Source organism: Ambystoma mexicanum, chromosome 14, assembly GCF_040938575.1.
Source record: "Ambystoma mexicanum isolate Mex_15411 chromosome 14, UKY_AmexF1_1, whole genome shotgun sequence".
Classification (NCBI taxonomy): domain Eukaryota; kingdom Metazoa; phylum Chordata; class Amphibia; order Caudata; family Ambystomatidae; genus Ambystoma; species Ambystoma mexicanum.
The window spans coordinates 535497736-535525122 of record NC_090940.1 but is presented as its reverse complement, the minus strand read 5'-3'; the positions used below and the strand labels follow the sequence as shown (position 1 = coordinate 535525122).

Here is a 27387-nt window from a genome sequence, read left to right as displayed (position 1 = left end):
GAGGTGTTGCGTCTGTGTCCTATTTAATAGAACGCCTATGGCATGTGGCACCATCAAAATTAAAGTGTGCCCCAATACCATCCCTTCCGTTTGTTTCACTGACGCAGCAGCCGCCGCGATAGATCGCAAACATCGCGGTAGTGCGCGCGCTACAGGTTCCAGCGCAGAAGAAAAATAGCCGCAAAGCCTATTTCTTCCACCTTGTTCCTGTGTCAAAACCGCCAATGCACATCCTTCACTTTCACACACAAATAGTCTAAAAATGTTCTCATAATTCGGCGTACCCAAAACTGGAGCCGAACATAATGCAGTTTTCACTCCATCAAATGCTTTCTAACATTCCTCATCCCACTGCAAAGGCATAACCGCATCCTTTCTAGTTAAATTCACCAACGGCTTCACAATCAACGCAAAATTACCAATCCATTGTCGGCAATATGAAGCCATGCCTATTATGGCTCTGACTCCTTTTTGTGTCTTTGGAATAGGCATACAAGAAATACTTTGTATGCGTTCTGGCGTTAGTCTTCTCCCTCCTTTCGAAAGTAGGTAGCCCAAATAGGCCACCTCCTTTCGATTATACTGAAATTTCTTCAAACTAGCTTTATGGCCATGTGCCACTAGGTGTGACAGTAGTAATACAGTGCTTTCTTTACAAATCTCCTCTGTGTCTGCAGCTAGCAATAGATTGTCTATGTATTGCAAGAGTGCACAACCCACGGGTAATTCCAGCATGTCTTGCTGCTCTTTTAATGCTCTACTGTAAATACTTGGACTTTCCGTGTAACCTTGCGGAATCCGCATAAATGTAAATGATCGTCCTCCTAATGTGAACGCGAACAAATACCTGCTGTCCTTGTCCACTGGAATACTGAAGAACGCGTTTTTCAAATCTACTACACTAAAATATTCTGCTGAAACAGGTATCATTGTCAATATTGTAGTGACGTCTGGTACTAGAGGAAATTGTGGATCTACTACGTTATTCAATGCACGCAAATCAATTATGAAACGGTATGGTACCTCATTGCCTCCTTTTTTATAAACCGGAAGAATCGGGCTGTTGCATGTACTGCCTGTAATTTCCTCGATTACCCCTAATGTCACCAAATCTGTAACAATACTCTTCAATACTTTCTCACCTTCAGCTGAAATTCTGTATTGGGGTATTCGTGGTAGGGTAACACCTTCTTTCAAAATTATCTTTACTGGCTCTATCTTTAAACATCCTATCATTGTCATGCATTGCCCATATACAGGTTGGTACTTTACTTAGTTCCCCTGGTAACGCTTCGGACATGAATTCTGACACAGGGGCATCGTGTGGCCAAATCGTTAGAAACACTCCGTCTGCCATGCAATGTATAACGGAACCTAGTTTTTTCAACAAGTTTAATCCCAACAAGTTCTCCCCACAATTTTCTGTTAAAAGGAAAGGACAATGTTCAGTGAATGGTCCTATAGTAACTGGGACTGGTTGGACACTGGGTTTATGACTGTCAGGTTTCGTGGGATTTGGTTGAATGTGGTGGAATGAGGATATGATTAACATAAAGTATGGTTTGGGCCTTAACTTTCTGTGCAGAGTGTGGAGAGCTTCCCAAGCCAAAATGGAGACTTCCAAAAGGATCAGTGATTGGTCAGAAGTAAAAGAAAGGCATTGTTGGAACATTCTAAACCGCCTTTCATTGTCAGAAGCCCAGCTGGAAGGTCTTATGTTTGAAGCTCTTAAGATTTAGAAAACTTTAGTTAGGCCCTTGTGCCTAAAATTGTTTATTTGGATCAGGAAAGTGTTGGAGAATTAAGAAGAAACTTAGAAAACGTTCTAGTGAAAGAAAGAAGCAAGCTAAGTGAATTCTTTATATTTTACGGAACTTTGTGATATTCAAGCAGGAGTTAAATATCAATACCATTAATTAACTTGTTCCTGTTTTCTTAGTTTTTGTTTAATTAGTAGTTCATTTCGTTCTTTCAAGAATTTATTTTAGAACTTCTAGAACTGTATTTAAATTTATTGAACTGCGTCACATTTTTTGCACCTGGCAAGTTGGAGTGTGGAGGTCTGTTTATCATTTTAGCGTTGTGTGTTTTTTCGGCCGTATAAAAGATTATTGAGTATTGTTCCATTTTACAGTAACAGTGCTTTTCTTAACGTCGGACTAGCGTTAGAAATCTTACACTGTCTGCGCAAGTGACAGTGTGGTAGCCACGCGACTCCGAGGCGTTATGTTTTATATACTAACATTCTAACCTGGCGCGTGATCATCACTGGGCTGCCTCTTCAAGGATTAGTGTCCGGAACTGAGGAATTTCTTCTTTACAGTTTGAACAATTCACATTAAGAAGAGTGAATACTATTCCATTACGCATGCACCCATGCCAGTTTCATTTTTGAACTCTATTCCTTGTTCATGAGTGCATCCATTTTAGAAGGAGAAAACAATATCTTCACGCATGCGCATACTCTGGTTAAAAGAACGCTTCTTTTATGAGCGATCTTCTTTGCAAGCAGAAGATCCAATTAATGAACACTTTATATATTCAGGAAACAAACAATTTTAAATTGAATAGCCAGAGTGTCATTTTTGGAATTTGTGTTGAAGCTAGAAATTAATACGAACTACAGGTATAATATTTCCAGCGGGTTGTTTGGGTAAACGACATCTGAACTGCTAGAAGATTAACTCATTAAACTGAGAGAGATTAGCAGTTTTTCAATTCTGAATTGAAGAAATTAGTAAGAGCATCTGAGACTCTATTTTTCTGTTTTCTTCAGTAGAATTCACACACGTCCCCTACGTTATTCACAGAGGATAATCAGGTATGGTGGCGTGTTTATTTACTTAAATTGATAAAGAGAAGTCAGAGCCAAGGAATTCAAAGGTTAGTGACTAAAGTGAATTTGTTGTTATTTTTACCAACAGGTTGACAGATAAAGAAGCTGAGCAAAATCTGAAGTTTATTATTTTGTCCCATTTTCCCCCTTTCCCTTGGGGGTGCTCTCAACTGAACTGTTTGATACCAGTTAAGAGGTTAGCATCCAAAAGGGGACTGCGGGGGTTCAGCAGCTTCCGGGGACAACATCAGATTTGATAAAGCCTGACAATGACTGGTGTACCTGTGAACCCTACGGAAATATTCTTTTGCCCTGACAGTGGTATATTCGGAACCAAGTGATGGTCTATTGAACACTTCTACCCTCCTGTATCTACAAGAAAGCGGTGCTCCTTATTCCCGACTCTCATTTCTACGTAGGGTTCTCTCTGATTCACGGGAATAGACACTGGTTCCGACCCCTGTCCTGGGCTGTCCTATTGGGGAAATAACACATCGTCCGATGTGTAATCATTACTATTACTGTAATACGTGTTTGCTGTGTATCGAAAACGTTCCCACTCTTTCCTCTATTTCCCCCACTCTGGTTTCCATATTGTTGATTTTGCTGTCCCTGACTCTGGTTTGGGGCATTTTGGTTTTGGCCTTGGTTTTGATTACCTCCGTTATTGTGATGCTGCTGCATACTATTCCTATTTGGTCCATTCGCTCCTGGGTGTCCTCTATGCTGTCTCCTCTGACCAGACCCATTTCTATTCTGTAGATGCGGACATTGCGCTCGCCAATTTCCTTCCTCCTTACAATACGCACACTGATTCGGTCCCACTGTTCCCCCATGCATACTCGAATTACTCCTTCCTTGTGCGTTCCCTCGCCCTATATTATGTCCTGTTACTTGCTGTAATAGTACCTGTGTTCTTATTAGACATTCTTTCAAATCCGCCCCCACCTGTTTTAGCAGCGATAATTCGTTCACCATCTCCTTCTGCCCCGGTGATGGTAACTGCTGCCGTTTATTATGCGACCCCTTTTCCCCCTTCCCAGGTCTCCCGATATCCCTACTCCTGTACGCAGGTGTAGTAAACATTTTGACAGGTGTAGTAAACATTTCGACATAATCATTATCTAATTCATCTCTAAGCTCAAAAAGTCTACATACATGTTTCTCACTTCTTCATCCCTCTCCCTACAGCGTGATAATGCATTAAAATCTAACAATCGCTGTGATGGTAATTTCCCAATTAACTGTTTCCATTTCTCCCCAAATATTCACACATGCATTCCAACACTACCTGTCTTTCGTTGCTCCTACGGAAGTCATATATCGAAGCCAATGTTGTCGTCCCATCATTCCCGTCTATATACATCTCTGCCTGCTGCTGCAATCCCACCTTCCTTTCTTTGCTGATTGCGCTGCGAGTTACCTTCGTGCACCCCCGTTGGTCAGTCCCGCCTCTTGCCCCGTGGTTTCAAATTCAACCCCGGGAGGAACGGACGGTACCGAGTCTGTGTCTGAGGCGGGAGGTGCGGATGGGACAAAGGGAATAGCGAATGTCTGTTGTGGGCCTGGTTGGCTAATAGGAAGTGTTACGCGCGTGGTCTGTAGCTGTGGGAGGACTTGAGCTAGCAGAGGGGGAGCTTGAGCTACGGGCGGGGTCTGGGCAATAGCTACTGACGTGTCTGGTCTTACTTCTGATCTTGGGCCTTGTTTTGTATGGGTCAATATATTTTCTATAAATTCATCTGCTATGTGTAATTCTCGTTGTGGGTATATGTTTTCTATATTCAACTGGTCACGCCTACCTGCCCTTCTTATACTCTCAGTCCACTCCTCCTCCTCTTTCTCTTCCGCTACTTCACCTTTCGATTTATGCATGCGCGCATGCTTTGCTCTGCTTTTAAATCGGAGTATTGCTTCCTTTCTCCAGTCTTTAATAGTCTCAAATGCTACAGGACGCAGTTTTCTTTCTTATCAACACCCTTTCCAGGTTGTCTATCCTCGCTATCTCAAAACTACAATTAATCGGCCACTGATGGTCTTGTTGCTTTCTGGTTTGCCTATGCCAAGTCTCACAGAATATTATTGCACCCACTCCATACTTCACATACATCTCATACGCCGGCGTTCCCCCAGGTGGTACAATTTGGCCATCTTCCAAAGATTGTCTACCACAGCGGAAAAACCCTGCAAAGGTGGACAATACCCCAGGCATATTTCAACCTTCCCCCTGGTTAATCAACCTTACCTAGGGCGTTTGATTTTGCAAAGTCAACTCTCAACCAATATCAGGATTACTTTGAATCGGGGAATGACTCACCTGATAAATCAAGTCGTCTGTATACTGACGCACCAAAGGACGTCGTGTCTGCGTTTCTTGGCTTCCGCCTCGTTTCGGGTCCCTCGCCTCCTTGTTCTCTAGCCAGGCACGTCGATCAGGGATCAGATGTGTGCAGATCTGCAAAGGAGTCTCTCATCACTTTTACAGGGCGCCCCGAACACCTCTTGATCCCATCTCGATTGTCCCGTCCTCACCATTCTCCGCCTTACTCAATTACAACGTTATGCGATGGAACAAGTGGGGGAGGGTCCCTATTCAGGCGCCATCTTGAAAGGGGCCCCTAGGCGACCATGACGTCTATGGAAACAAGGCGAGTCACCACACACGATAGATACGCCAGACACGAGGTTGTATTCCCAAAGCTAGGGTTTATTGAAAAGCAAAAGTCTCAGTTGGCCAACTCAGTCTCACGCCCCGCGACGTGTATCTCTAGACCTTGAGGGACGCAAGAGAGTGAATTACGTACATCAGTTACATATATACAAAATGCATATCAAACAATCAGCTATGACATGTTTAACAGTTTAACACCCCCCTTTATTGGGTTTCTTTGAACTTGGTGTGATGATAGACATCTCCGACTACTATGACACCCTCAAACATCTATTCTAGTAACAATTTGCATTTTGTGAGTGTGAAGGCATCTTTCAGTTGTTGAATAGAACACAGCGCTTCTGTTCTTGGAAGTGAGCTACATACGGGGGGGAAGAGTTGCATTCCGGACCTTGCTATCTATTAGGTGCTATTCGTGTCCTGGGAGCTGACACGCTCTAGCGGGCTCAGCAAAAGGGTAACGGTAATTGTATTGGGCGGTATCCCGCCGCATTTACCGCTGGGATACCACCCAACTTCTGATGAAGCCCTTAGTAGCTTGACAGCACTGTGATCAACCTGATGTTGTTGTAACTCCTTTCCCAGAGGTAGCCTTTTACTCAAGTGACCAGGGGATGGCAGCCGCTCCCCGATCCTGACCCTCGGAGTGGTTATTTAAGGGAGAACCACATGGGGGTATGCAACCCTCAAGCTAGAGAAGCAACATCATTAGGTGAGACATTCCCTTTTATGGACACCCCTTCAGTACCTCAGGCCTTCATGGCATATTGTGTCAGTAATCCTCAATATTTCCCAACACTTAGTCATAGCACTCTTAAACACCATGCAGTGTTATCAGTAACAAAGACTAACGTGAGGATGAGAACAACCGGAATTAAGACTGCTCAACTAGACCGAAGTGAATGGTCTAGCTGATGGAGGAATCTGATTGGCTCCAAACGGCCCCTTCATTACTGCAGGAGTACAAAGTTGGAGCCATGGAGAACTAGAGGGAGACCCCACCAGCTAGTGGCTGCCGGACCAGCCAAACTTTCAGGTGGACACGCGAACAATGCAGCAACACCTCGGAAGACAGAGGCTGCATCTGGACCGGAGACACATTCTCGTAAGCAGGAGAGATGCCAAAGCGGGACGCGAGGCAAAGGAGCTTTGCACCGGCGAGAGAAGTCGGAGTGATGCACAGACCACCACCAGCCGCAGAGAGGCGCTGTCCGAAGTGGAGAGAGAAAGCAGAAGCTGAGAAGGAGCTGAGCGGGGTCAGAGAAGCCAAGCTGGTGGGCCCACAGTGGAAGGTCAGGGTCCTGGAAGGGAGCAGGAGAAGGCATTCCTGGTCCCTAACTGGAACAGGCGGCAAATTCCCTAGGGCTTACAAACACAAACTGAGTTTCATAAGTCCCTGTATTTGGGCAGATACAAATACTCCAATGGTGAGAGGAACTTGGGGAAAAGTAGATGCCCTCAGACCTTGAAAGTAAATGCATATGTGAGAGAACCTAGCAAGAAAGTATACCAGATGTTTTGTGAGTTGAGAGAACTTGGCAGGGGAATATACCAGTTGTTTTGCAAGTCTGAGATGGCACCCAAAGTGTATTAAGGAAGTATGTGAGAGAACCTGGCAGGAGAGTATACCAGGTGTTTTGTATCCGAAGAAAGATTCCTGCCCTTCGGATTTTGATTTGCATTTGTGGTATTTTGAAAGGAGAATCCCAAGGAAGATTCATGCCCTTAGGATTTTGGACTGCATTAAATGTGGAAGAAACCTGGGGAAGGGAGTCATTTCCCCTGGAGTGAGTTGCAACACAAAGAGGAGGGGATTATCCCCTTGGGCTGCCAAAAACCTGGTTCTTCTTTTAGAACTTTGGTTTTGCTGGAGAGAACTCTGGGGAAGGGAGTCATTCCCTGGAGTTGTGAACATCTTCCATTTGGAACTTTTGTTGGAGTTATATCTTTTTGTTGAACTTGAACATTTGAACTTTTCAACCTAAAGGCAAAACCCTTAACACCTTAGAGGTACTTTTAGAATGAGAGGGCTGAGATAGGATTTTGGACACAGGACTTTTTGCTTTGGACAACTTGACACAGGACAGGCCCTTAGTTTTTGGTTGAGGTAGGGAAATACCTCCTAGATTAGAGACAGTGGGCCTCATTATGAGTCAGGCGGTAGCCGTGCTGCTAAAAACTACACGGCTGCCGCCGGAGGCATTTCTTTTTCCGACAGTCTCTATGGTGCCAGAAAAAAGGAACTCCCCATTCCCATCGAGTCCCATTGGACTCGTTGGGAATGCGGGGGGGGGTGCAGTAGCACCGGCACCACTCGTAATGGTGCCGGTGCTACCGTCAAAGTGTTTGTGCGGGTGCTGTTCCGCCCGCCAGTTTAGATCTGGCAGGCAGGAGGGCATCCCAGCCCGCAAACCTGTACTCTGCTGGTCCGGCAACAATGGTACCGGTAAGCCTACCAGCACCGTTGTTACCGGTCTGGCAGGGTTGTAATGAGGCTCAGTGAGGCATTTTGCCAACCACCAGTCCTCTGTGTCTGTGTCTCATTCCTGGTTCCTCACAGCACATTTGCATTCCTTACATCCTCCAACAAAACTGATTAAAGGTGACATGTCTTTACTGCGTATCAGAAGCAGCATGTGTCTTTCCCATGCTTGCCTTTGGGTTGCACTGAGGTGTATGGAGGAGAGGCAAGCCTCCCATTGTGGGGACTAACAGAAAGTAACAGACTGCTAGACAGCCTGGGAGGATGGGGGTACAGTAGGTGGGTGGAGAGGGGAGGTAGAGGACCATTTCCCTCCCTTTGACTAGAGTCTAACCACATGTGGGCACTGACAGAACTAGAGAGGAATGTAGGGTAGCATAGGGGGCATGGAATGGAGATGGAGGACGGTTTCAGGAATAATTACAGCATGTCACTATGATAAATAGATCACCAAAGAAAAAGTAGTAGAATCATATTCTGGCGATCTAAAGCTATTGAGCCCAATGAAATATTCTTAGCAAAAACTCCCAGGTACTTTACAGTCCTTCACGGGTGATGTCTGCAAGGATTGCCCTGGCCATCCCCCAGACCCACCCTGGGAACACAAATGGAAAATGGGGGGTTCCCAAGGTAAGCATAAAAGATGGGAAGAAACTGGTATCGATGTCCCTCCTTGAGCACTGAGTCTAGAGACCAGAGAACCCGCTCAATGACACAAGGCACAACAAAAGAATAAGACAAAAAGGCAAAGGGACCTGGAATGCTGATGCTCTAAGGGAGAGGGGAAGAAGGGCAGATAGGTAGTTCCAGGTCACGAAAAGCAGGAGTAATCAAGGGTCTTTGAACACTGTAAAAAAAGAAAAGAAATGGAGTTTCAAAAATAATCACGATATCTAACAAAAGGCAATCCAAATTCCAACAACAACAAAAATACAAGGTAAATGTGCTCCAGAATCCAGAAACAGACAGAACAATCCACTTTGAGTTCAATAGGGACAAATGTGTACACGAGACGTCAGGAGTAGGTAGGAGAGGACCGACTAAAGAAAGTACTGGGGGAAATGAGAGGAAACAAGGGGCAGAAAACAGACAGAACCAGACACCAAGAGAGTTTCTGGAATCAAAAAAACATATAAACATACAAACAACGGGACTCCGGCACTTACAAGTGTTGTAGAGCACCGTTCTTCTTCTTGTTGGTGTGACTCCCAGAGACCAGAAGCCAGTGATTTCCATCTAAATAGATGATGTTCGCCAAACTTCCCACAAATGCAGCTACAGACCATCCACAACAACAAACCACCACTACCAATAGATACACACCAAAATACAGTCACTACACCTCACAAAATCCCTCTACACCACACCTCATTAAAATATACCCCCATAAAGCCAGCAGTGCCCAAGAAACGACTCAACCGTCCTAACTATAATCATCATCTTCTCAGTATTGTTCCAAAAAGAAGATGCTCCCAAAAATTCCCAGAACTTCCCAAAAATGCAGCTACAGACCAACCGTGACAACAAACCTCCACTACCAGGAGACCCACACCCGAAAACATCCACCACACCTCACACAATCCCCCTACACAACAACTCATTCAAATACTCCCTCGTAAAGCCAACAATATCCAAAAACTTCTCAGCCGCCCTAACTATAATCATCATTTTCTCGGTCTTGCTCTGCGTCTGAAAAGAACAATTAATAACCTCAATCATAAACAACAAAAACTTCTCCTTCGACAACACCAATAACTCACCCACCACCAGTGGCTGCACATCACCATCCACAGGCACAACCGAAGGGGGCAAGACCCCATCCCCAGTTAGACAAACCTCCTCAACCCGATCCACACCAGCACCTGGTAACCGTGCAACAGCCTAGGCATAAGACAAATTGTGACACACTCTCTCGGACTGCACTCGAACCTCACGAACATACACAGGACACCTCTTAAACATAACACAGTGATCCCCACCACAATTTCTACATACAGGTACCGTCTCACTTAAACACTCCTTGACATCATGGCCACCACCACACTTCACACAAAACTGCTCCCCTCTACAGACACCTGCCACATGACCAAACCTCTGACCCCGAAAACACTGCAAAGGAGGGGGCACATATTTTGCCACCTGAACCCTCTCAGAAACCAATCCACAAAAACTGAGGCACCCCCACAGACTGAAATGACATCAAGACAGTAGTCGAAACTACTACCCCATCCACATTCCTAGGACCCAACCTATGCACCCCAACCACACCAACACCCTTAAGCTCAGACATCAAAAAGCCCAAATCGGTACTAGCCGGAACACCATAGACCACCCCCTTACCACTAGCCACACGAGCAGGCAATACAGAACACACCACCGGAATCCCCACCACCTTATGCAAACGCAGCATGATCTCCTGTTGCTCAAAAGACACACAGCAAACCAAAAACTTACCTCCACCCACCTTACGGATATACCGAGGTGAATGAGCCCACTCCTCCACTGAAATCGCAATCTTAATTGGGCACACCTGCCTGAAATTCCGAACCTCCATAGTACTGGCCACAAGAACCACAAAAGCCCTCTCCTCCGAAGCACCAGCCCCATTATTCGGCACACAAGACCCAGCACCAGACACCACACCACCACCCAGACCTCCCACCACCTCAGGACAGAGAGGCTCTGCCTCCTCCTGCTCCAACACAGAGAACCTTGTAGACAGAGTGACACCATTGGCAACCCCCACCCGATCCACAGGAGACTGGCTCCTAGACTTATCCCATGACTTACCCCTCTTCCTAGCAGGAACCGACTGCCACTCAGATCCAGAATCACTAGAAGCAGAGTCCTCCATCGTCAAAAACAAGAAATCAACCCGACCTCTGCTGCGCCCTTCAAACTCCACTCACATGCCTCATCTGAAACTGCCACTCGCCCAGTCAGACCACCCCCCAATTACCACTCACACACTGCGACGTGGCAATTCCTGCCATAACACAGGCATCCCTCCATGACTCTTCCACGCCTCCCGACTACCCCAGTCCAGCGTTCACCGCTGCCTAGCAGAGTCCTAGTGTCAAGTTCCCATTCCCCGAGGAACACAATTTCCTGGCCCCAAGCATGTCTGTCCACTCTTTTCCTTGGCACTCACCGCCTGCTGACTTTTCCCCAAAATCGAGCACCGTTCTTCCTCTCCCGGAGCTTTTTATCCAGCTGTGTGCCTTCCATCTCACTCTGTGCACTTCCGTGTCTCACTGCGTCATGTGACCTCTGTGTCGCATGACGGGGACACTGTGTGTCTCGGCACAATTTCTCCTTGGCATGCTGGGACGTAAAGTTCCCCCCTGCCCGTAGCTGTCACAGCAGCAGCCAGCGCTGCGGACGGTAACTCCTTTGAGGAGTCGTAACAATACTCAGGTACATAATGTTTGACTGCCCTGTGTAAATCGGACCTCAGTGCACAACAAGTAAACTTATATAATGTTGATGTGCCCTGTAGTAGGTAGTGGAAAATTACATAATTTCTTCATTTTGCCAGCAACCTCCTTTAAGAGCATGTCAAATTTGGTGTGCCAAATGCCATCAAACCTGGCCCAACATGTGGCCGCACCCAATTCAACAATTGCTTTTGTATAGCTAGAAGTAGGTTTGTGAGAGATGGGGGCAGGGACCCTCTTTTTTGTAAGGGGGCCTGACTCCAGAGGGTTAAACAGAATTATCGAAAGGAAGGAGTCAAAAACTACCCTTGTCATTTACGCACAGGTGGTCACCTTTTGTTAGCAGTGAGGCTAGTTCAACACATATAAACTAGCTCTTGAAAAAGATCACCAAGAAATAGAAATGTTTCCAAAACAAAAACAAAAGGTTTAATAATTACATACATAAAACATGGATACTTTTTTTTTTTAAAAGGGAAAACACGTGTGCCGTATTAGGCATGAGAAATATGCATTACATACAATCTAGAATAAATATGCATATAGGTTGGTTAGTAAATAGTAGGTGACTATTATTTCATGTATTGCTCAAAATGTAGCAATACGCAAACATTGTCTATTTCTTGCTGATCTTTTTCAAGAGCTAGTTCATATATGTTGAACTAGCCTCACTGCTAACAAAAGGTCACCACCTGTGCGTTAATGACAAGGGTAGCTTTTGACTCCTTCCTTTCGATAATAGCTAGAAGTAGGAACACATTACTATGCATTACCTGGAATCTCTGTTCTGCTTGAGACCATAGGTCTGAATACCATATCAGTGATGAAGACTGATAGATAGTCTAATTGTCTGATTGTTGCCAAGACAAATACCTGTTTGGTCCAATATAAAAGTAATGGGTAGAGTTGGTGGCATTGCCTTGTACACCAGTTAATGTGGTAAGCCTCTGACAAGCTCCATTGACATATGCAGAGTCTCATGAGTTTGGTAGGGATTGTTAACACAGCTATGTACATCCTGGGCTAAAGGGGGATTGTAGCTTTTTCACTGGTGATGTTGTGATGACTTCACTTCTCTTTTTCTTTTAATTCTAGGTGCTGGTGACATCGCCTGCAGATGTGGCCAAGGTTAGACTGCAAACACAGATCCATCCGCATCACTTGATAGAGGGGTCCTCTCTTGTCTATAAACCCAAGTATCTGGGACCTGTCCATTGCCTAACGACAATAATACGAGAGGAAGGCTTCCTTGGGCTCTACAAAGGCTGCTCTGCGCTGATGTGTAGAGATTGTCCCTCATTTGCAACCTATTTCCTCTCATATGCCGTGCTACGAGAATGGCTTGTGCCAGTCGGGCACAATGCACCTGGTATGAGCTTGCTTGAGAATACTAACATTAGCTGTGACTTATGTAAGGGTGCAGAAGTATGAGTCTTGACACAGTTTTGGTAGATTGGTTGGCATACACTTTTATTTACAATAACAAAGGAAAACGAAAAGTCTATCTCGCCCTACTTTCTGTGAGGGGATGCACTACCTCAACAAAACAATACTAAGGACCCAGTCAGGATGTCCGTAAAGTAAATGTCCACCGTCCTGTGTCCAACCCTATGTCCATCCCTTACACTTACAAACTAACAAATGACAACTGGATGTCTCATTAACCCAGAAGGAGGCCCCTATTGTTCTGGATGTATACTCCAAGGCAAAGTTCTTTGGGGAAAGAATATGAAGTTAACTGTTCACTGTTAGAATGTTCAGCCAAAAAGAAAACAAAGTTCCTCACTTTCCTGGGAAAAAACGCTTCCTCTGTTCTTGCTCCGCTTATAAACAAAACATAGTTATCTCCTCTCATGAACAAAACTCTATCTGAAAACAATACACAGTTCCCCAGCTTTCTTAAGGGAACTTCTTTTGGACAAAACACAGTTGGAAAAACAATACACATTTCCCCAGGAACATCTTCATTGGTTTGTGAATCACACTTGAACATACTCATTCTTTTATCAGGCCTGGTTCACTAACCTGCCACATCTGACCATAGACTTTCCCAATGTTTTCCAAAGTTAGGTTCACTAACTTGCCTGACTTGGTTTCATAGTGCTTAAGTTCCAAAGATATTTGCTCTTCCACAGGTTTCCCTATTTTATCGTCTTATGCCTTCTCGGCATCTCCTCGACTGTTTCTGGGTTCCAGCCCACTGATTCTGCGTGTCTCTGCCTTGAGGTGGGTGTTCAACCTTTAGATACTTTGTTGATGCTCTTTGCTTATTTCCATTTGGGTCGCAGACCCTGTTACACATTGGCGGGGCTTCCCCACTTTCATATGGGTCCCAGACCCTATTCTGCTGCTTCTGTGGGACCCCTGACCCTGTTTTACCTAGTGTCCATTTTGACAGACATGTTATACTCTTGTGTCAGTGCATAAGGTTCTTCTGCTATCCCTTTCTGTCCTTTTGGATTTGGTTATCTGGTTTACAAAGTTCATACTAAGTTGAATGATTCCTCTTCTATCCCTTTTCCGGGATCTGTTTTTGTGATTTACAAAGTTTGTATCAAGTTGTACAAATGTAACCCCTTGTGTTTTTTGGGACATGCATACAAGGCTTCTCAGTGTTTCCAGCTCCTTCAATGCTCCACAACTGGTCTGACAATTTCCCTACTTTTTGGAAGTTGTGGGGCGGTCTCTGATCTCTTGGGGAGTTGGAGCGGAGCTGTGCTGCTGCCGCACTCGGCGTTCTCTCCTTTGCGTCTCCGTAGCTCTGGATTGCTCCTCGCGTCTCTGGTTGCTAGTACCTTCTTTGTCGGTTTGATTTCAACAGTCTGGCTTCCTTTCTCACTGCCACCGGCCAGGTCCACCTTTCTGGGATGTCTCAAAACATAACAACTCTCTGTGCCTCGGTCTCCATCCTTTACGTCCTCTGCCACAGAAGGAACGTCTCGTTCCCTACTCCTCCAGGGTTGGCTCGACTGAGTCTTCTTTCCTTTTTATGATGGGGGCTGCCTCTTGACAACTGTATCACATGTATTGGTTCTGCAGTGGTCTTTTGCTTTATTGTTCCCTCTTCTTCGTCTCAGTGGTATTTGGTATTAAGTTTGGTTAAGTCTCCCTCTTCCTTCTACTTTACAATAAGATATAGAGGTATGGGGGACCAGAGGGGCCCGAGTGTGTAATAAGGGGAGTGGGGGTACAAAAGGGTCAAAAGATTACCACGTTCTCCCAGGGCCATCATCACTGGTCCCATGATGGGTCTCCCTCCCCATGAGATCACCCGCTGAGTGCCATGTGAGGGGTCAGAAATATGAGGCGGACAACTTTGTGAAGATTTCTCAACAAATGCCATTTTATTATAAGATAAGGCTGGATGAACGCCTAGCTACCGCTTCTCTGACTAGGATTTCCCTGCCTAATATAAACAAAAAGAAACACTCTAATAAAGGATATATATCCCTCACACGTATACATAAAACAAATAAACAAAGAAATGTACAGCAATTCTTAAAAAACAATAATATTTGAATCTGTAATGACACCACAGTCTGTCTTTGTAACTGAATTCCCCTTCCCCAAGTTCAAACGTGATTCTGTTTCACAGTTCAAGAAAAGAAAACAAGGAAATCCTGATTTGCATTAATGTTAAACCACAGTTTGTTTCCACTTCGACTTATCAATATAAAGTTCCAACTCATTTTGATGTAGTTGATGATATAAACGTTTATTCGAATAAAGAATATTCATCAAACACATACATATAGCAAAGTAGACAACTGTAACATAATTCATTAATACATATTAGATAAATCAAACACCATTACATTATTCAAAGAAAAATAATTCCAAAGAAGAATAACAATAAAAACAGACAATTTACATAATTCTAAAATGCAGGATCTTAATCTCTTAAAAGCCACCTTCTTAGGTGAATGGCAGCCTTCAAATACAACAACAGGGCCCAAGCCGTCCATTCCGTTTCTGCCATTAATAGAAAAATCATGGCTGGCCTATGCTGATGGAAATCTGTGCATTTTATTACTTGCAGAATCGTCCGTTTTCTTATTTTCGCATAGACCAGGCAAAACAGAATAAAATGGCTCAAAGTTTAGTTAGGTGCGCCACACACAGGGCAGCTCGGGTCATCTGGATAACCGGCCCATTTCACTGTATTTCGTCTCAGCCGTAAACAATCAAAACGTGTCCTTGTGATGAGCCAGCTATGTAGTTTTTCCCTCGCCCAGACGAGGTACTGCTGTAAGGTTAGTGTCCCACATATGAGCATATGAACGCTATCCCCTTGTGACACCTGTGGTACATTTGTACGTTTAACCTCAATGTCCCCAGTTACTGCTTCCTTGAATAGTCTAACTTCACGCTGCAGTAACATCACAGTGGGAGGTAGCTCAACCGGCACATTTGCCTTACGCAGTGACTCCTTCACAGACCTCAGCCAGGGTATGTTATACCACAGGTCCTTGTTCAGTGTGGCTTTGATAATGAAGTGGCACATCGTGGCATTTTTATTCCCCCATATTCTGAGCCATAAGATACTTGGGGCTGCTGCCCAATCATCCTCCCAAAAGGCCATCCCCAATTCTCTGTGTAGCGTGGCAGAAGAGGTGGAGCCTGGAAGTCCCAGAAGCTTTTTGAAAAAATGGTTTTCCCTGGCCTGCATATCCCCGGATTTGCAGTACCCCCATAATGCTACTCCATATTGAGTGGATGCCTTTACTTGCATAGTATAGACTTTAAGAGCCATAGTATGCTGGCCCTTGCATTTAGCAGAAAAGCGGGACAGACACCCAGGTATTGGCACATTTTCAAGGATTGTTTTTTTACATGCGTCATACCGGTCACAGTTTCTGAAAACCTGACCCCCAGGTAATCATACTCAGCCACTCTTGGGATGGCTTCCCCCTTGCACACTAGTGGGCACATTTTGATCAGCTTTCTACTTTTACTACAGCTCATCACCGCTGATTTAGTGGTATTCAATTTAAGGCCTAGACTGGTCATAAAGGAAGCATAAGCATCAACCAAAGCCTGCAAGGCCATAGGGGTTCTGGCCATAAGTACTGTATCATCCGCATACGCTAAAACCGGGAATGGCCTACCCCCCACTCTCAGGCAGTCCACCCCTGGACATGCGGGCCTATGTCCAAAAGCACGCTACTATGGCTTCCTGACACCCCAAGGTGCCACAATGTGTGCATCACTGCCTAGGGCCCGTAAAGAATTTTGGAGTTAAGCCAAGACTCGCTTCCTGACAGAGAGCTTTGAAGACTTATGGACATCACAGAGCCTGGTTAGATGTGCCCCCTGGATAATCTCTATTTGTTATGTTTACCCATTGTTTACCATGATGGTGTATTACTTGTAACTCTTACCAGGAACACAGCATCCTGCACTGTACACCTACAAATCCCAGAGAAAGATGGCTTGAAGCAAGCTAACACGAAAGAGGAGCCCCTATCATGTATGCCTTTGGCTGTCAGAGGGATATCTATGCTGTAGGACTTCTAAGATCCTAAAACACTGGTTTCATATTGCGATTTCAACTCTTACGCTAAAAAATACTTGTCTCTTCTACTGTGTTTTTTTCAGTGTATGCATTTTAATGGGAGTATCAAAAGCCCTGTGTAGACCACCGGTTCAGATTTCTATAAGTTTGTGAGCTCCTCCTAAACAAGGACTACATATTATTAATGTGATCAAATGCCAATGTCTTGCTCATCTAGCTCAATACTCAATAATTACTGTATGTCAGAAATAATTGCACACAAACCATGAAAGCTAATTAACTGTGGAGTATTATGCTCTTAGTAAAAGATTGATATGGTTAAAACAACCACAAACACTATAAACGCAGACAGGTTCCTTTATTTACACTCTGACTTAATCTGAGGAAAACTGAAGTCTTTCTTGCTATAGTGTCTTGCCAAATTCCTTTGATTACAGATAACATTACTGCCTTTGTTTTCATACAGAAGCGGTGGGTGTGCTCCTTTCTGGTGGTTTTGCTGGAATGTTGGCATGGACGTTGGCAACACCCATGGACGTAATCAAGGCCCGGCTGCAAGTCGACGGATTGACACAGCGGAAGTATCGTGGAGTTGTGCACTGCATCACAAAGAGCGTCCAACAAGAAGGCCTGAGGGTTCTATTCAAGGGTGTCGGGCTCAACTGCCTGCGCGCTTTCCCTGTGAACATGGTGGTGTTTTTCACATATGAAGTGATACTGAAGTTGACAAAACGTTTAACAACATAAAACATTCTGTCCATTGCTTAAAAGGGATCCCAGTAACACAACATTTCATGCACCAACACTGGGGAATCTCCGGGATTTGTGGATCGAAGTCCACAAATCTCATTCATCGTGGTCAGTTTGGCGTATTTGCACAGAATCCTATGGCACTCGGGACTAGTATGCCAGAGAAAACTGGAAATGGATTGTTGGTAGCTTTGCCTTTTAGTAATATGTATATATGTTGCACCATGACCGATCTTGCTGCTTAAAATTGGTGAAAATCCTACCACGCATCTAGGATTGACACCATCTCATCTATGATTGACACCATATCATCTTGGATTCATACCATCTCATCTAGGATTCATACTATCTCATCTAGGATTGATAGCATCTCCTCTAGGATTGATACCCTCTTATCTAGGATTGATGATATTGCTGAATATCGAAACATATTACTAGGACTGATGTAACCCTGTATCCATCAGCTGCTTCATGTTATCTCTACATTGTATGTCTAGTAGATGTCCAATAGTTGCTACAGTCCCTGTATTTTGTGATTGCGAAAGTAAGACTAAATAATGCAGACTTTCCCTCAAAAACTATAAGTTAATCACAACTAGTGAAAAGAGAATAGATAATAGCACGTCTTTACATTTTACATAATAAATCCCTGGAAAATGTTTTATAGGCAAGTTATCCTCTATGTCTGCCATTTACATAGCTTCTCTTCCCAGTGGACCGTCTTGGTAGCAGTGTGCCCTCTGCCATTAGTTGGTTACCATAAGGTGGTAGCTCTGTAGGGGGTTGTCTCCTAAGGTCTTTACTCACATGAAAGAACGAGAAGAGACAAAGAGTGAACATACTTATGAATATGTCACGATTTGTCTCATTACCAGACTATTTATGGGTTTCGCTTCGGTGGAAGATTAGTGGGCACAGGTGGATTGGATCTTGGTACCTACCCATGAGTGTTTTGAGAGTTGGACAAGTGATGTGTGGATGTGTTGTGGAATGAGTGGGGTTGTGAGAGGCCATTGGTCTTTACTGTGTATAGTGGGCATGAGCGAGGGTTGTAGTAAGCAATGTGTGGTTGTACAGGAGAGTGAGATTTTTGGTAGCGCTTGTGGGTGCTTATATGGTGTCTTTGAAGAATGAGGGTGGTTTGGTAGAATGTGAGGTCAGGTCGGGTTATAATGTTTCACTGATAACAGAGGTAACCAAATGTGAGTTCTTGGATGGTGTTTTTAGGGTCAGAATCTTTGCAGCATGGCCTAATTTATGTGGAGGGTAATGTTGCCTGCTGTGAGTGTCCAGTTTTGTGCCATTGTTTTTTAGGTCAGCTGTGTTTGGCCTTTTGTGCATGCTTTTATAGAGTGTTCGGTTGGTTGTTATTAGAAGCATGAGTTTGTCCAACTGGCTAATATTAAGAAAGAGTAGGAAGGCTGAGGCATCACAAGATTAGGCGGATTAGGATCTTCCCTGCAAGAAGAGAAGTATTACTTTGATGTGAATATAGAAATTATGTTTGAAAGAGATGTTTGCTTATTAAGGCAGGACATTTTAAACATGGACGGAAGGGACATATATTGAGGCCAGCCCTCCACGTGTGTGCTTGTGGGGGAGATATCTCGTTATGTCAAGTGGCAAATATAAAGTATATTGCCTGCCACTGGCACAGCCTCTAGTGGCTGCTATCTTGACAAAAAAGCATTGTCTGCTAGTTCTGAACATTCCTATAGTGGGAGCCATTTAGGAGGGTTGGGTCATGTGATCTACCCCACATGGGCATAGGAATAGACAGGGAGGTGTGTGTTTCTCTACAGTGGAGTCAGAAAGGAAGCTGCATAGTGTAACCTTCTCTTACACCTGCGTTTGGGTTTCACTGTGGTGAGAGTTCTGTAAAATGTTGGGTCTTGTGACCGTACCTAATAACCAGCTGTTTATAAAAAAGTGGGCCATTAGACCATCAGTTGTGGGTTTCCCTTTGTTGCAGACTATAGGTGTGGTTGGGTCGCGCCACCTTCCACAACAACTGTGTTTGTTTCTTCATAGGACATGGAAGTATTAGCATTTGGCAGCGTTTGTGCTGCACAACAGAGTTTGCATGTTACAATTCTGTGGGTTCTGCTACTTGGGTAAGACCTTACTTTTTCCCCTATGTATTTCACTCTGAGTATTTCTACATGACATTCCAACACAATCCTTGGTTCCAGCATCTAATAGGGTTTTGGATCAATTGCACATTATTTGGGATAAAGTTGTCAATAATTCAGAGGAGTCTTCAAAGAGAAAGACATTATTTGCAGTGTGAGGAACTCATGGTGGCAACAGTAAAGACAGATAGAAGTGATCACATGAAAATAAGGAAGTCTTAGTGGCGTTGTGTCAAAATAAATGGGCCTATACTAAAAAACCTATTGCCAAACCTCACAGCTAATACAAAAAGGGGTGCGGGATACTTTTCAAGAAAAGAAAGAAGTGTCCTCAAATAATATGTTAGGATGCAGCAGCTTGGGTCTCCCTTCCCCATGATTTAAGTACGGGGTAAGGTGGGATCTTGGAGCACAGCACACACTCGAGTTTCCCCGGCTCTTATCGGCTCTCCCCTCGACTCACCGGCTGTGATGAACCACTTGGCATTCCTCGTAACTGGAGTCAAGGCCGGTATCACGGTGGCAGGAGTTTCCCTCGCTCCCACTTATCAGCGTCTAAACGCTCCATGTACGGTTGACATCTGTTGCATCACACTTGGGCTATTGTCTTCGGTCTTACGATTCTCTCTGCAGAGGTTTCGCTGGTCTGCATCGCAAAGGGCAAGGTTGTGTCTTTCCTTGTCAGCCTCTTGATATACTCTGCCTTTCTTCTCCTCTTGAACTGCCAGACCTGGATAGCTGTCTCATTGTGCAGTCTGCCTTGCTCGTACTGTGCTCTCTTGCTCCACCTTTTATTCCTGTGGGGAAGGGAAAGGGCCATCAAGTGTGTGTGATTCTGATCCATTGCCTGACTTTGCCTGACCCTTGTAATGGGACATGTCAGGTAAACGGCTCTGGTGTTAGTCCGTTCTCTAGTGTGTCGTGCAAAAGTGTTTGTGTCGGAAAAGGAGGGGTAGTGGTTTTTAATGTTCTATGTGGTAGGATGGGGAAAAGGTGTTGAAAGAAGGGGGATACCGTGTCTCACCAGTCGGTGTCCCACTCCCTCTCCCCGAGGACCCCCATCCAGGTGATCCTCCCTCACTGGTCCATCCCCAAGAAGTGGATTCAATAGCGAAGGCTGTGTCCTGGCCACCTGGATGACAGACCACCGGGGACTAGTTCAGGAGACACCTTCAGGTTTCTCACACAAGAAACCTCTCATGAACCTGTAACTTCTTACTCTGTACGAGATAAGGATTATGAGCAAAGTTTATGCAACCTCGTTTTACAGGGCCATTTTGATGGAGCATGTTTTCAATCCTATAGCAGTCCTGTTATGTTTGTCCAGGCATCTCTATATTAAGCTATAGGGAAGTTTTGGACAATTGGCATTCGGCGTGCAACTGTAAGAGTGTACTGATTTATGGTGATCTTAATTCTTTTTCATTATTTATTTATTTGTATTTAGTACTTAAACTTATACAAATTTGAATCATCATATTAATCATCCTCATACATCTATCAATAAAATATCAAAGCAAACAAAATTTTGAAATTGATTTAGAACATCTTATAATGCATTAACATGTGAGGCAGTACCAATTTCATTAATCAACAGCAACACTTCTTTCCTCTTGGCACAAAAGATCCTAAACATACATTAGGCATGGGCAGAAGGTTGTAATCAACAATCAGAACATCAGAACATTTAGCAATCGGGTGCTTTAAGACCATAGGTAATGGATTCCTACAGGAGACATTCCTAATATACATATACAATATTGAAGGTCTTTAATATTATACATTCTAAAAATACCAGCCGTCTAAGGCTTGTACAATTAAAATCAATTAAGATAAGTGACAATTGTCATCTATGGGAATCCAAGCATAAAAATATTACATAGCACACACTAATCAACCATACTTAAATACTTAGGTAATACATTCTTGATGATACCCCACAATCTGTACAAAGCTAGCTGTACCCTTTCGTTCTCTGGATTGAGACAATAAGTCCAAAAAGATGGATTTGTAACTGTGCACGAAGCCACATAGCGTGATCATAATGGGCGGGCCTAAATAAGCACACTCCGTAAACAAATGTTTTGCTGTCTCTAACAAGACATGGCTATTACAGATGCGGCAGGTCCGTTCCAGACGCGGGATGTTAGACCTTGCCCCACAGGTTGCCAAAAAAGGGAGTTGTTTAATCCTTAGTTTCAATAAAAAACCACCTGACAGCAGGGTTTGGACACTGTATCAAGAATCTTTGTACCCTAAGGTACGAATGTGTTACATTTGTAACATCTACTTAAGATCTTAAGGTTGAAAGGTGAGAATAATTGTTGGTCCAGTCCCACTGTTTTAATTTCCCTTTAAATATATGTTTCAAGGTGGTAAAACTGGTACCACGTTTAAAATCTAGGGTCCAAGCCATAATTACACAAAGCTTGTCAATCGAGTTATTGAAGTCTTTACCATTAGTCGGCCTTCCTGAGCCATTAGGTGTCATCATCAAAGCAAGTACTTGGCATTTTGGCTTGAGTTAGTTTGCAAATTCCAAATAAAGTTCGAGCCACTAGAAATCCACCATAGCAAGGGCATCAAGGCCATAAAGAACCATCGAACATAGACATTTGCCTTCATATGAACGAAGCTCCTCAATTTTTGGTTAATGATGTGGCAGATGGGGAGGGCATGGATGACCTTGATGCATACTTGTTGTTTTTATGAACTTAATTGAAACATCAACAGGGACATCCCGGCACATTAAACTCAGTCCCGTGGTAGCTCTGGGGCCATTTATATTACATGTTTGCAACCGCTGCCATTTTTCAAAAATGTAATGTATTCAAAGTTCTTAAGAGTGATCATCTTGCATTATAAATGGAATGGACACTCTTGGGCGGGGTAAGCACAATCTGTTATGTGCTAGGAATTTGGAGATTAATTCAGGGCCAACAGGTTGAAATGGAATACCAGAATGACCTTGATGTTGAATTCTCACATGGAAAGGTAAGTTGGGGACCTGTCCAATACTTAAATGGAGCTTGCGTTTACATCACACAAATATGTGGGGTTATTGGTAGAATTTATCAATCTCATCAGGAAGCAAATATAGCTGAAAAAATGTGTTTGATAAGGAAATTCAGAGGAAAAAAGAATTACGCTGTGCAAGGGGTCAGAAATGTGAGACAGACAACTTTGTGAAGGATTTTAAAAAAATACCATTTTATTAACGCAAAAGGTTGGATAAACGCCTCACTATCCCTACCCTGACGAGGAGTTCCCTGCCTATCAAAATAGACTAAAGGAAACACTCTAACAAAAGGTTTCTGTTCCTCACACTTATTCATATATCAGCTTAACAAAGTCAAGCATGACAGTGTCAATATAACAGAAATAACAGTTATGTTCACAAGCTGGTAACTGTTTCTCCTTAAAACCTGGGTGAATTCCCCTTCTCCGGGTTCTAACATGATCTTAATCAGCAGTTCCAAAAGGATAAGGAAATTGCGTCTTGCCATAAGGTTCAAATAAAGTTCTTTTGGTTCCAACTTGAACTCCACCAACAGTTCACAATGTTCAACAAGTTTTCACCTTTGTACTTGTGCTACAGAGTTCAATACAACTTCTTCTCATAAGACAAGAATATTTCCACAGTTCCTTGGGATAAACAAAAAAGTATTTGTCAGAATATTTCTGTAACAGTTCGCAAAATAGAATAGCTATTCTGCCACTTCTTTGTCAATACTTTTAACCAAACCACAGTACTGTAGCAACTTCTGCATGGTCCACTCACCTGCCAGGCCTATACTACAAGGTCCTTTCACCCGGGTGTACTCCCCTGCCCTGACTAATGAAACTACTACAAGTACTTCTTTAGGGAAAACAAGAAACACATTGGTGATGTTTGTTACACACTTGTGATTGCCACACGCAATGCAGGTTATGCTCCTCTCCTTCTGAATATCTCTTATCAGAAGGGCAGCTTTCCTGCGACTCTTGTTTCCCCACTTCTGTATTAATCAAATGCTGATAATGTTTTTCTCTCACTCTCCTACTTCTGTGTCTTTGGCAATGTGGGTTTAGGCCAATTCCTCTTATAACCTCTTTTACATACTGGCTATGAGATTTACAAACCTGGATTTTTAAATGCCCTCTCTTGGCTTTGGCAATGGTGGTTCTTTGTAACTTGCTTGGATATTATTCTCTTTCGACTTTGGCAAAAGTGTCTCCCCTTAGTACTGGCAATTATTCTGTCCCACATAAATAAAATCACACCTTTCTGGTCTGCTTGTCAAGTTCTTATTCTGCCACTTTATAACGCTGGTACCAAAGAGTTCAGTTTGGTTTTCAAAGGTATTATTATTCTGCTTTATATCAGCTCAGTATTCAAAATAGCATTTATTTTTCCACTTCACACTCTCGACATTAATTCTACCCTTAATGTACCCAGACTGGGCAAGCGGGCGATCATGGAAAGATGGAAAGATCATTAACACATTCATTTCTCTCCTTAATTATATTCCTAAAGAGTATTATAAGGATTCAATGAAGGGTTTGGCTTTACAGGGGAATTGGGGTTTTCAGAATCTAGACTGTTAATATTTAAAGACTATTTTTTTTATCTTCCATTGGGGCTCATAGGAGCTTTTACCTCTATAAATGAGAGTAACTTTGAAAAGGGGGTTCTTACTCCCAATGCATGATTGATTATGATTCTTTCCACCAACATTAAGATAGTTAGCTTTGGGAAGTTAAAGTTCTCTCTGACAGCAAGCCATTGCATTCTCTAGTATTACTGGTATTTCCGTCTCTGAGGAAGACGAATACTGCATTTCAACCAACAGAGTCCTCCTGGTCCCTTTTCCTCCCAGGTGAGTCTCCCGGCTAATACCACCCCTAGGGTCAGGAAGCGTCTGTGTTCCACTGGCCACCTGGGAGGAGGTTTTAGGTAAGATTTTTGTGAGGACTCCACAGGATTCATCACAACTTGGACCTGAGAGTTCTCTGTCCCATTACTTCCTTTCTTATTAAACATAAAAGTAGTACCTTGAAATTATACTCTTTAAGAATTGGATACAACATTATACGAGTCATCTTATGCAAAAAGACTCTGAAAACATGGTGGTTGCTCTTTCGCTAAGGAACTCTTCCGATGTCTAAATACATTTTGACTCAAACCGTCAATAAGTTAATCACCAAATTATTATTTCTGAATGTGACTGGGTCAAACATTTGAAAGCCATTTATTCAATGGGAAATTATCCCTCATATGTTGTGACTCATTCACTGGAAGCCTTGTGGTTACTGCCATTTGATACCGATGACATAGATAACCTGAGTGTTAAAAGTAAAAGATTGCGTGCCCCTGGAACCGATGGCCTAGCCAAAGTAACTTAAAAGGCAATCCTTTCCTTTGAGCATCCATTTTATCCGCTCTATTTAAACATATTTTGCGACTCGTACTATCCATGTGTCTTGGAAAACCTCAAACAATGTTCCTAGTTATAAAAAGGGGGATAGAATCAACCCACGTAATTATCGGCTAATCGCATTTCTTGATGTCCCAAGCAATGTTTTTGCCTCGCTGTTCTTAAAACAGCTGGAAAGATGGGCCATTGAAAAAGGAAATTATGATAGATATCGATCTGGTTTCATGTGTGTGGGACTGTCCTCCCTATTTAGTGGATATTTTAAGGCCTTCACACTCTGATACAACCTTCCAAGTTAGACTGAACAGCAAAGGACTCTTATATTCTATCTCCGCCAAGCAAGGTCTTAAACAAGGTTGTGTTCTGGTGCCAACTCTTTTTAATTAATTTATTTATGATATTGGAAAGTCCCTAACCAATCTTAGATCTTTTCCTCCAAAATTGGAATAGTCTCCGGTGAGTTGTTTGACCCAATGCGTTCGATTTAGTGATTTAAGATTAGACACCTATTGGGCTTCAGCGACAACTTAACGTCTTTGAATTATGCGTCAGACTAAATTACCTGTCTCTAAACCCTATTAAAACAAAAGTCTGAATCATGAGATTGTCTAAAAAAAATAAGATACATTTCGAGTGGAGATTGAATCAGTCTAGCCTGGAGGTTGTTTCTTCAATTGTTTACTTGGGTTTCCATATTGATGACTCTGGTAATGAAAAAGTGTCTGAATTCCATCTTCAGACAGAAAACAGTTATATTGGCACCACAAGCCAAAAGTATCAATTCTAGATTTGGGTGTTTCTCATTATTACTAGCCCTAAAGTTGTATAAATCAAAGGTTATTCTAATTTTAACTTGTGTTTCAGAGGTTTTCATGTCTAATAATAATATTGATTGGTCTATCTTTGAAAGGCTGTTTTGGAGAAATGTATTATAGCTATCCAAGGGAGCTCCAATTTCAACCATCCGTTACAAATTTGTCTCAGTCTCATTGCAGGCCCATGTAAATTGGAAAATCTTATCCTTATTTAGAAAACGTTTGGTTGCTCCTGTATGCTCCCTGTTTGGAGTTTTAAAAATCATGTATGATAAACTGGGTAATTATAATTTTAATACTTGGATTATGCACTGCAACTTTCTTTTAGGTACTAATGAGATTTCCCCAGATACCTTGTTATCTAGACCCTTGGACGTAAAAGGGAAAGGCTGGATAAGGTCGATTGAAGATTGTAAAAAGTTCAAATAATTTTCATATGTCATCCTGAAGGATAAGCCACTTAATAATGTCCCAGTATACCTGAGCAAGTTCCCTAATTTCCAGTGGAGATGATTTTTTCTTACAGAATGATTTAACTTATTCCCTACTAACGAAATTCTGGGAGCGAGAGCAAAGATCGACGGGTGTTGCAGGGTTTGCAAGTTCTGTAACTTGCCCGACCAAATTGAAACGTTAGAACATTTGGCGGTTGAATGAAGTGCACATGCAATTAGCAGAAATCTATACCTTGGGTACATTTGCAAAGGATTTGAGTTAAGTTACCCAGGCAGAATTCTGGGATAGGATTCTTGTAGGTTTGCCGATATCCTTAACACTTGCATGTATTACATTTCTATTGCATATATTCACTTGAGGTAATTTGGCTTGATTTGATTTAATTAAATTCTTATATCACGCTGAATCGCCCACAGGCCTCAAAGCGCACAAATAATCATGGATCATAGGGCAATGCGTGGTTATCAGACTAAGTGTGATTAGCTAGAAACATATTATGAATTTTACTTGATTTATGATGTAAGTGTGTATATATATTTCTGTTGTTCTATGACATTTTATCCAAATTTTCTTTTTGTATTTTATGTTATTATTAACTGTATGGTGAAACAAGCCAAAGCACAATTAAATTAAAAAAAATACCAGAAGTCCTGCATTGGCCCTGCCCTTTATCCACCCTCAGAGTGTCTGTCAAATCTTGTCACACTCCAAGTGGTGTGGGGGAGGCGGGCAATGGGATGTCTCATCAGACAGAGTCGAGGTACTGCCACAGAAGTGCTGCTTTGTTAGGTATCAGTTTGCTGCTCAGGACCACTTCCTCATTTGCAGGTTTGGCACCTCCAAGGACTCTATGCACCTGGAAGTGAGGTCCGTATT

General features: G+C 43.1%; 1 protein-coding gene across 3 annotated transcripts in view; it reads left to right on the top strand.

The window, feature by feature from the left end:
• The window catches only part of SLC25A47 (solute carrier family 25 member 47), a 305790-nt gene extending 278632 nt beyond the window's left edge, over positions 1-27158 (top strand). For 2 of the 3 annotated variants that reach the window (XM_069637780.1, XM_069637779.1), the window contains exons 6-7: positions 12522-12795; positions 17408-27158. In XM_069637780.1, coding sequence (XP_069493881.1) covers positions 12522-12795; positions 17408-17688 — 555 coding nt within the window. In that variant the 3' untranslated portion in view covers positions 17689-27158. The remainder of the gene's footprint in view (positions 1-12521; positions 12796-17407) is intronic. The other variant, XM_069637781.1, reaches the window with a different exon arrangement.
• Positions 27159-27387: the final 229 nt, after the last annotated feature.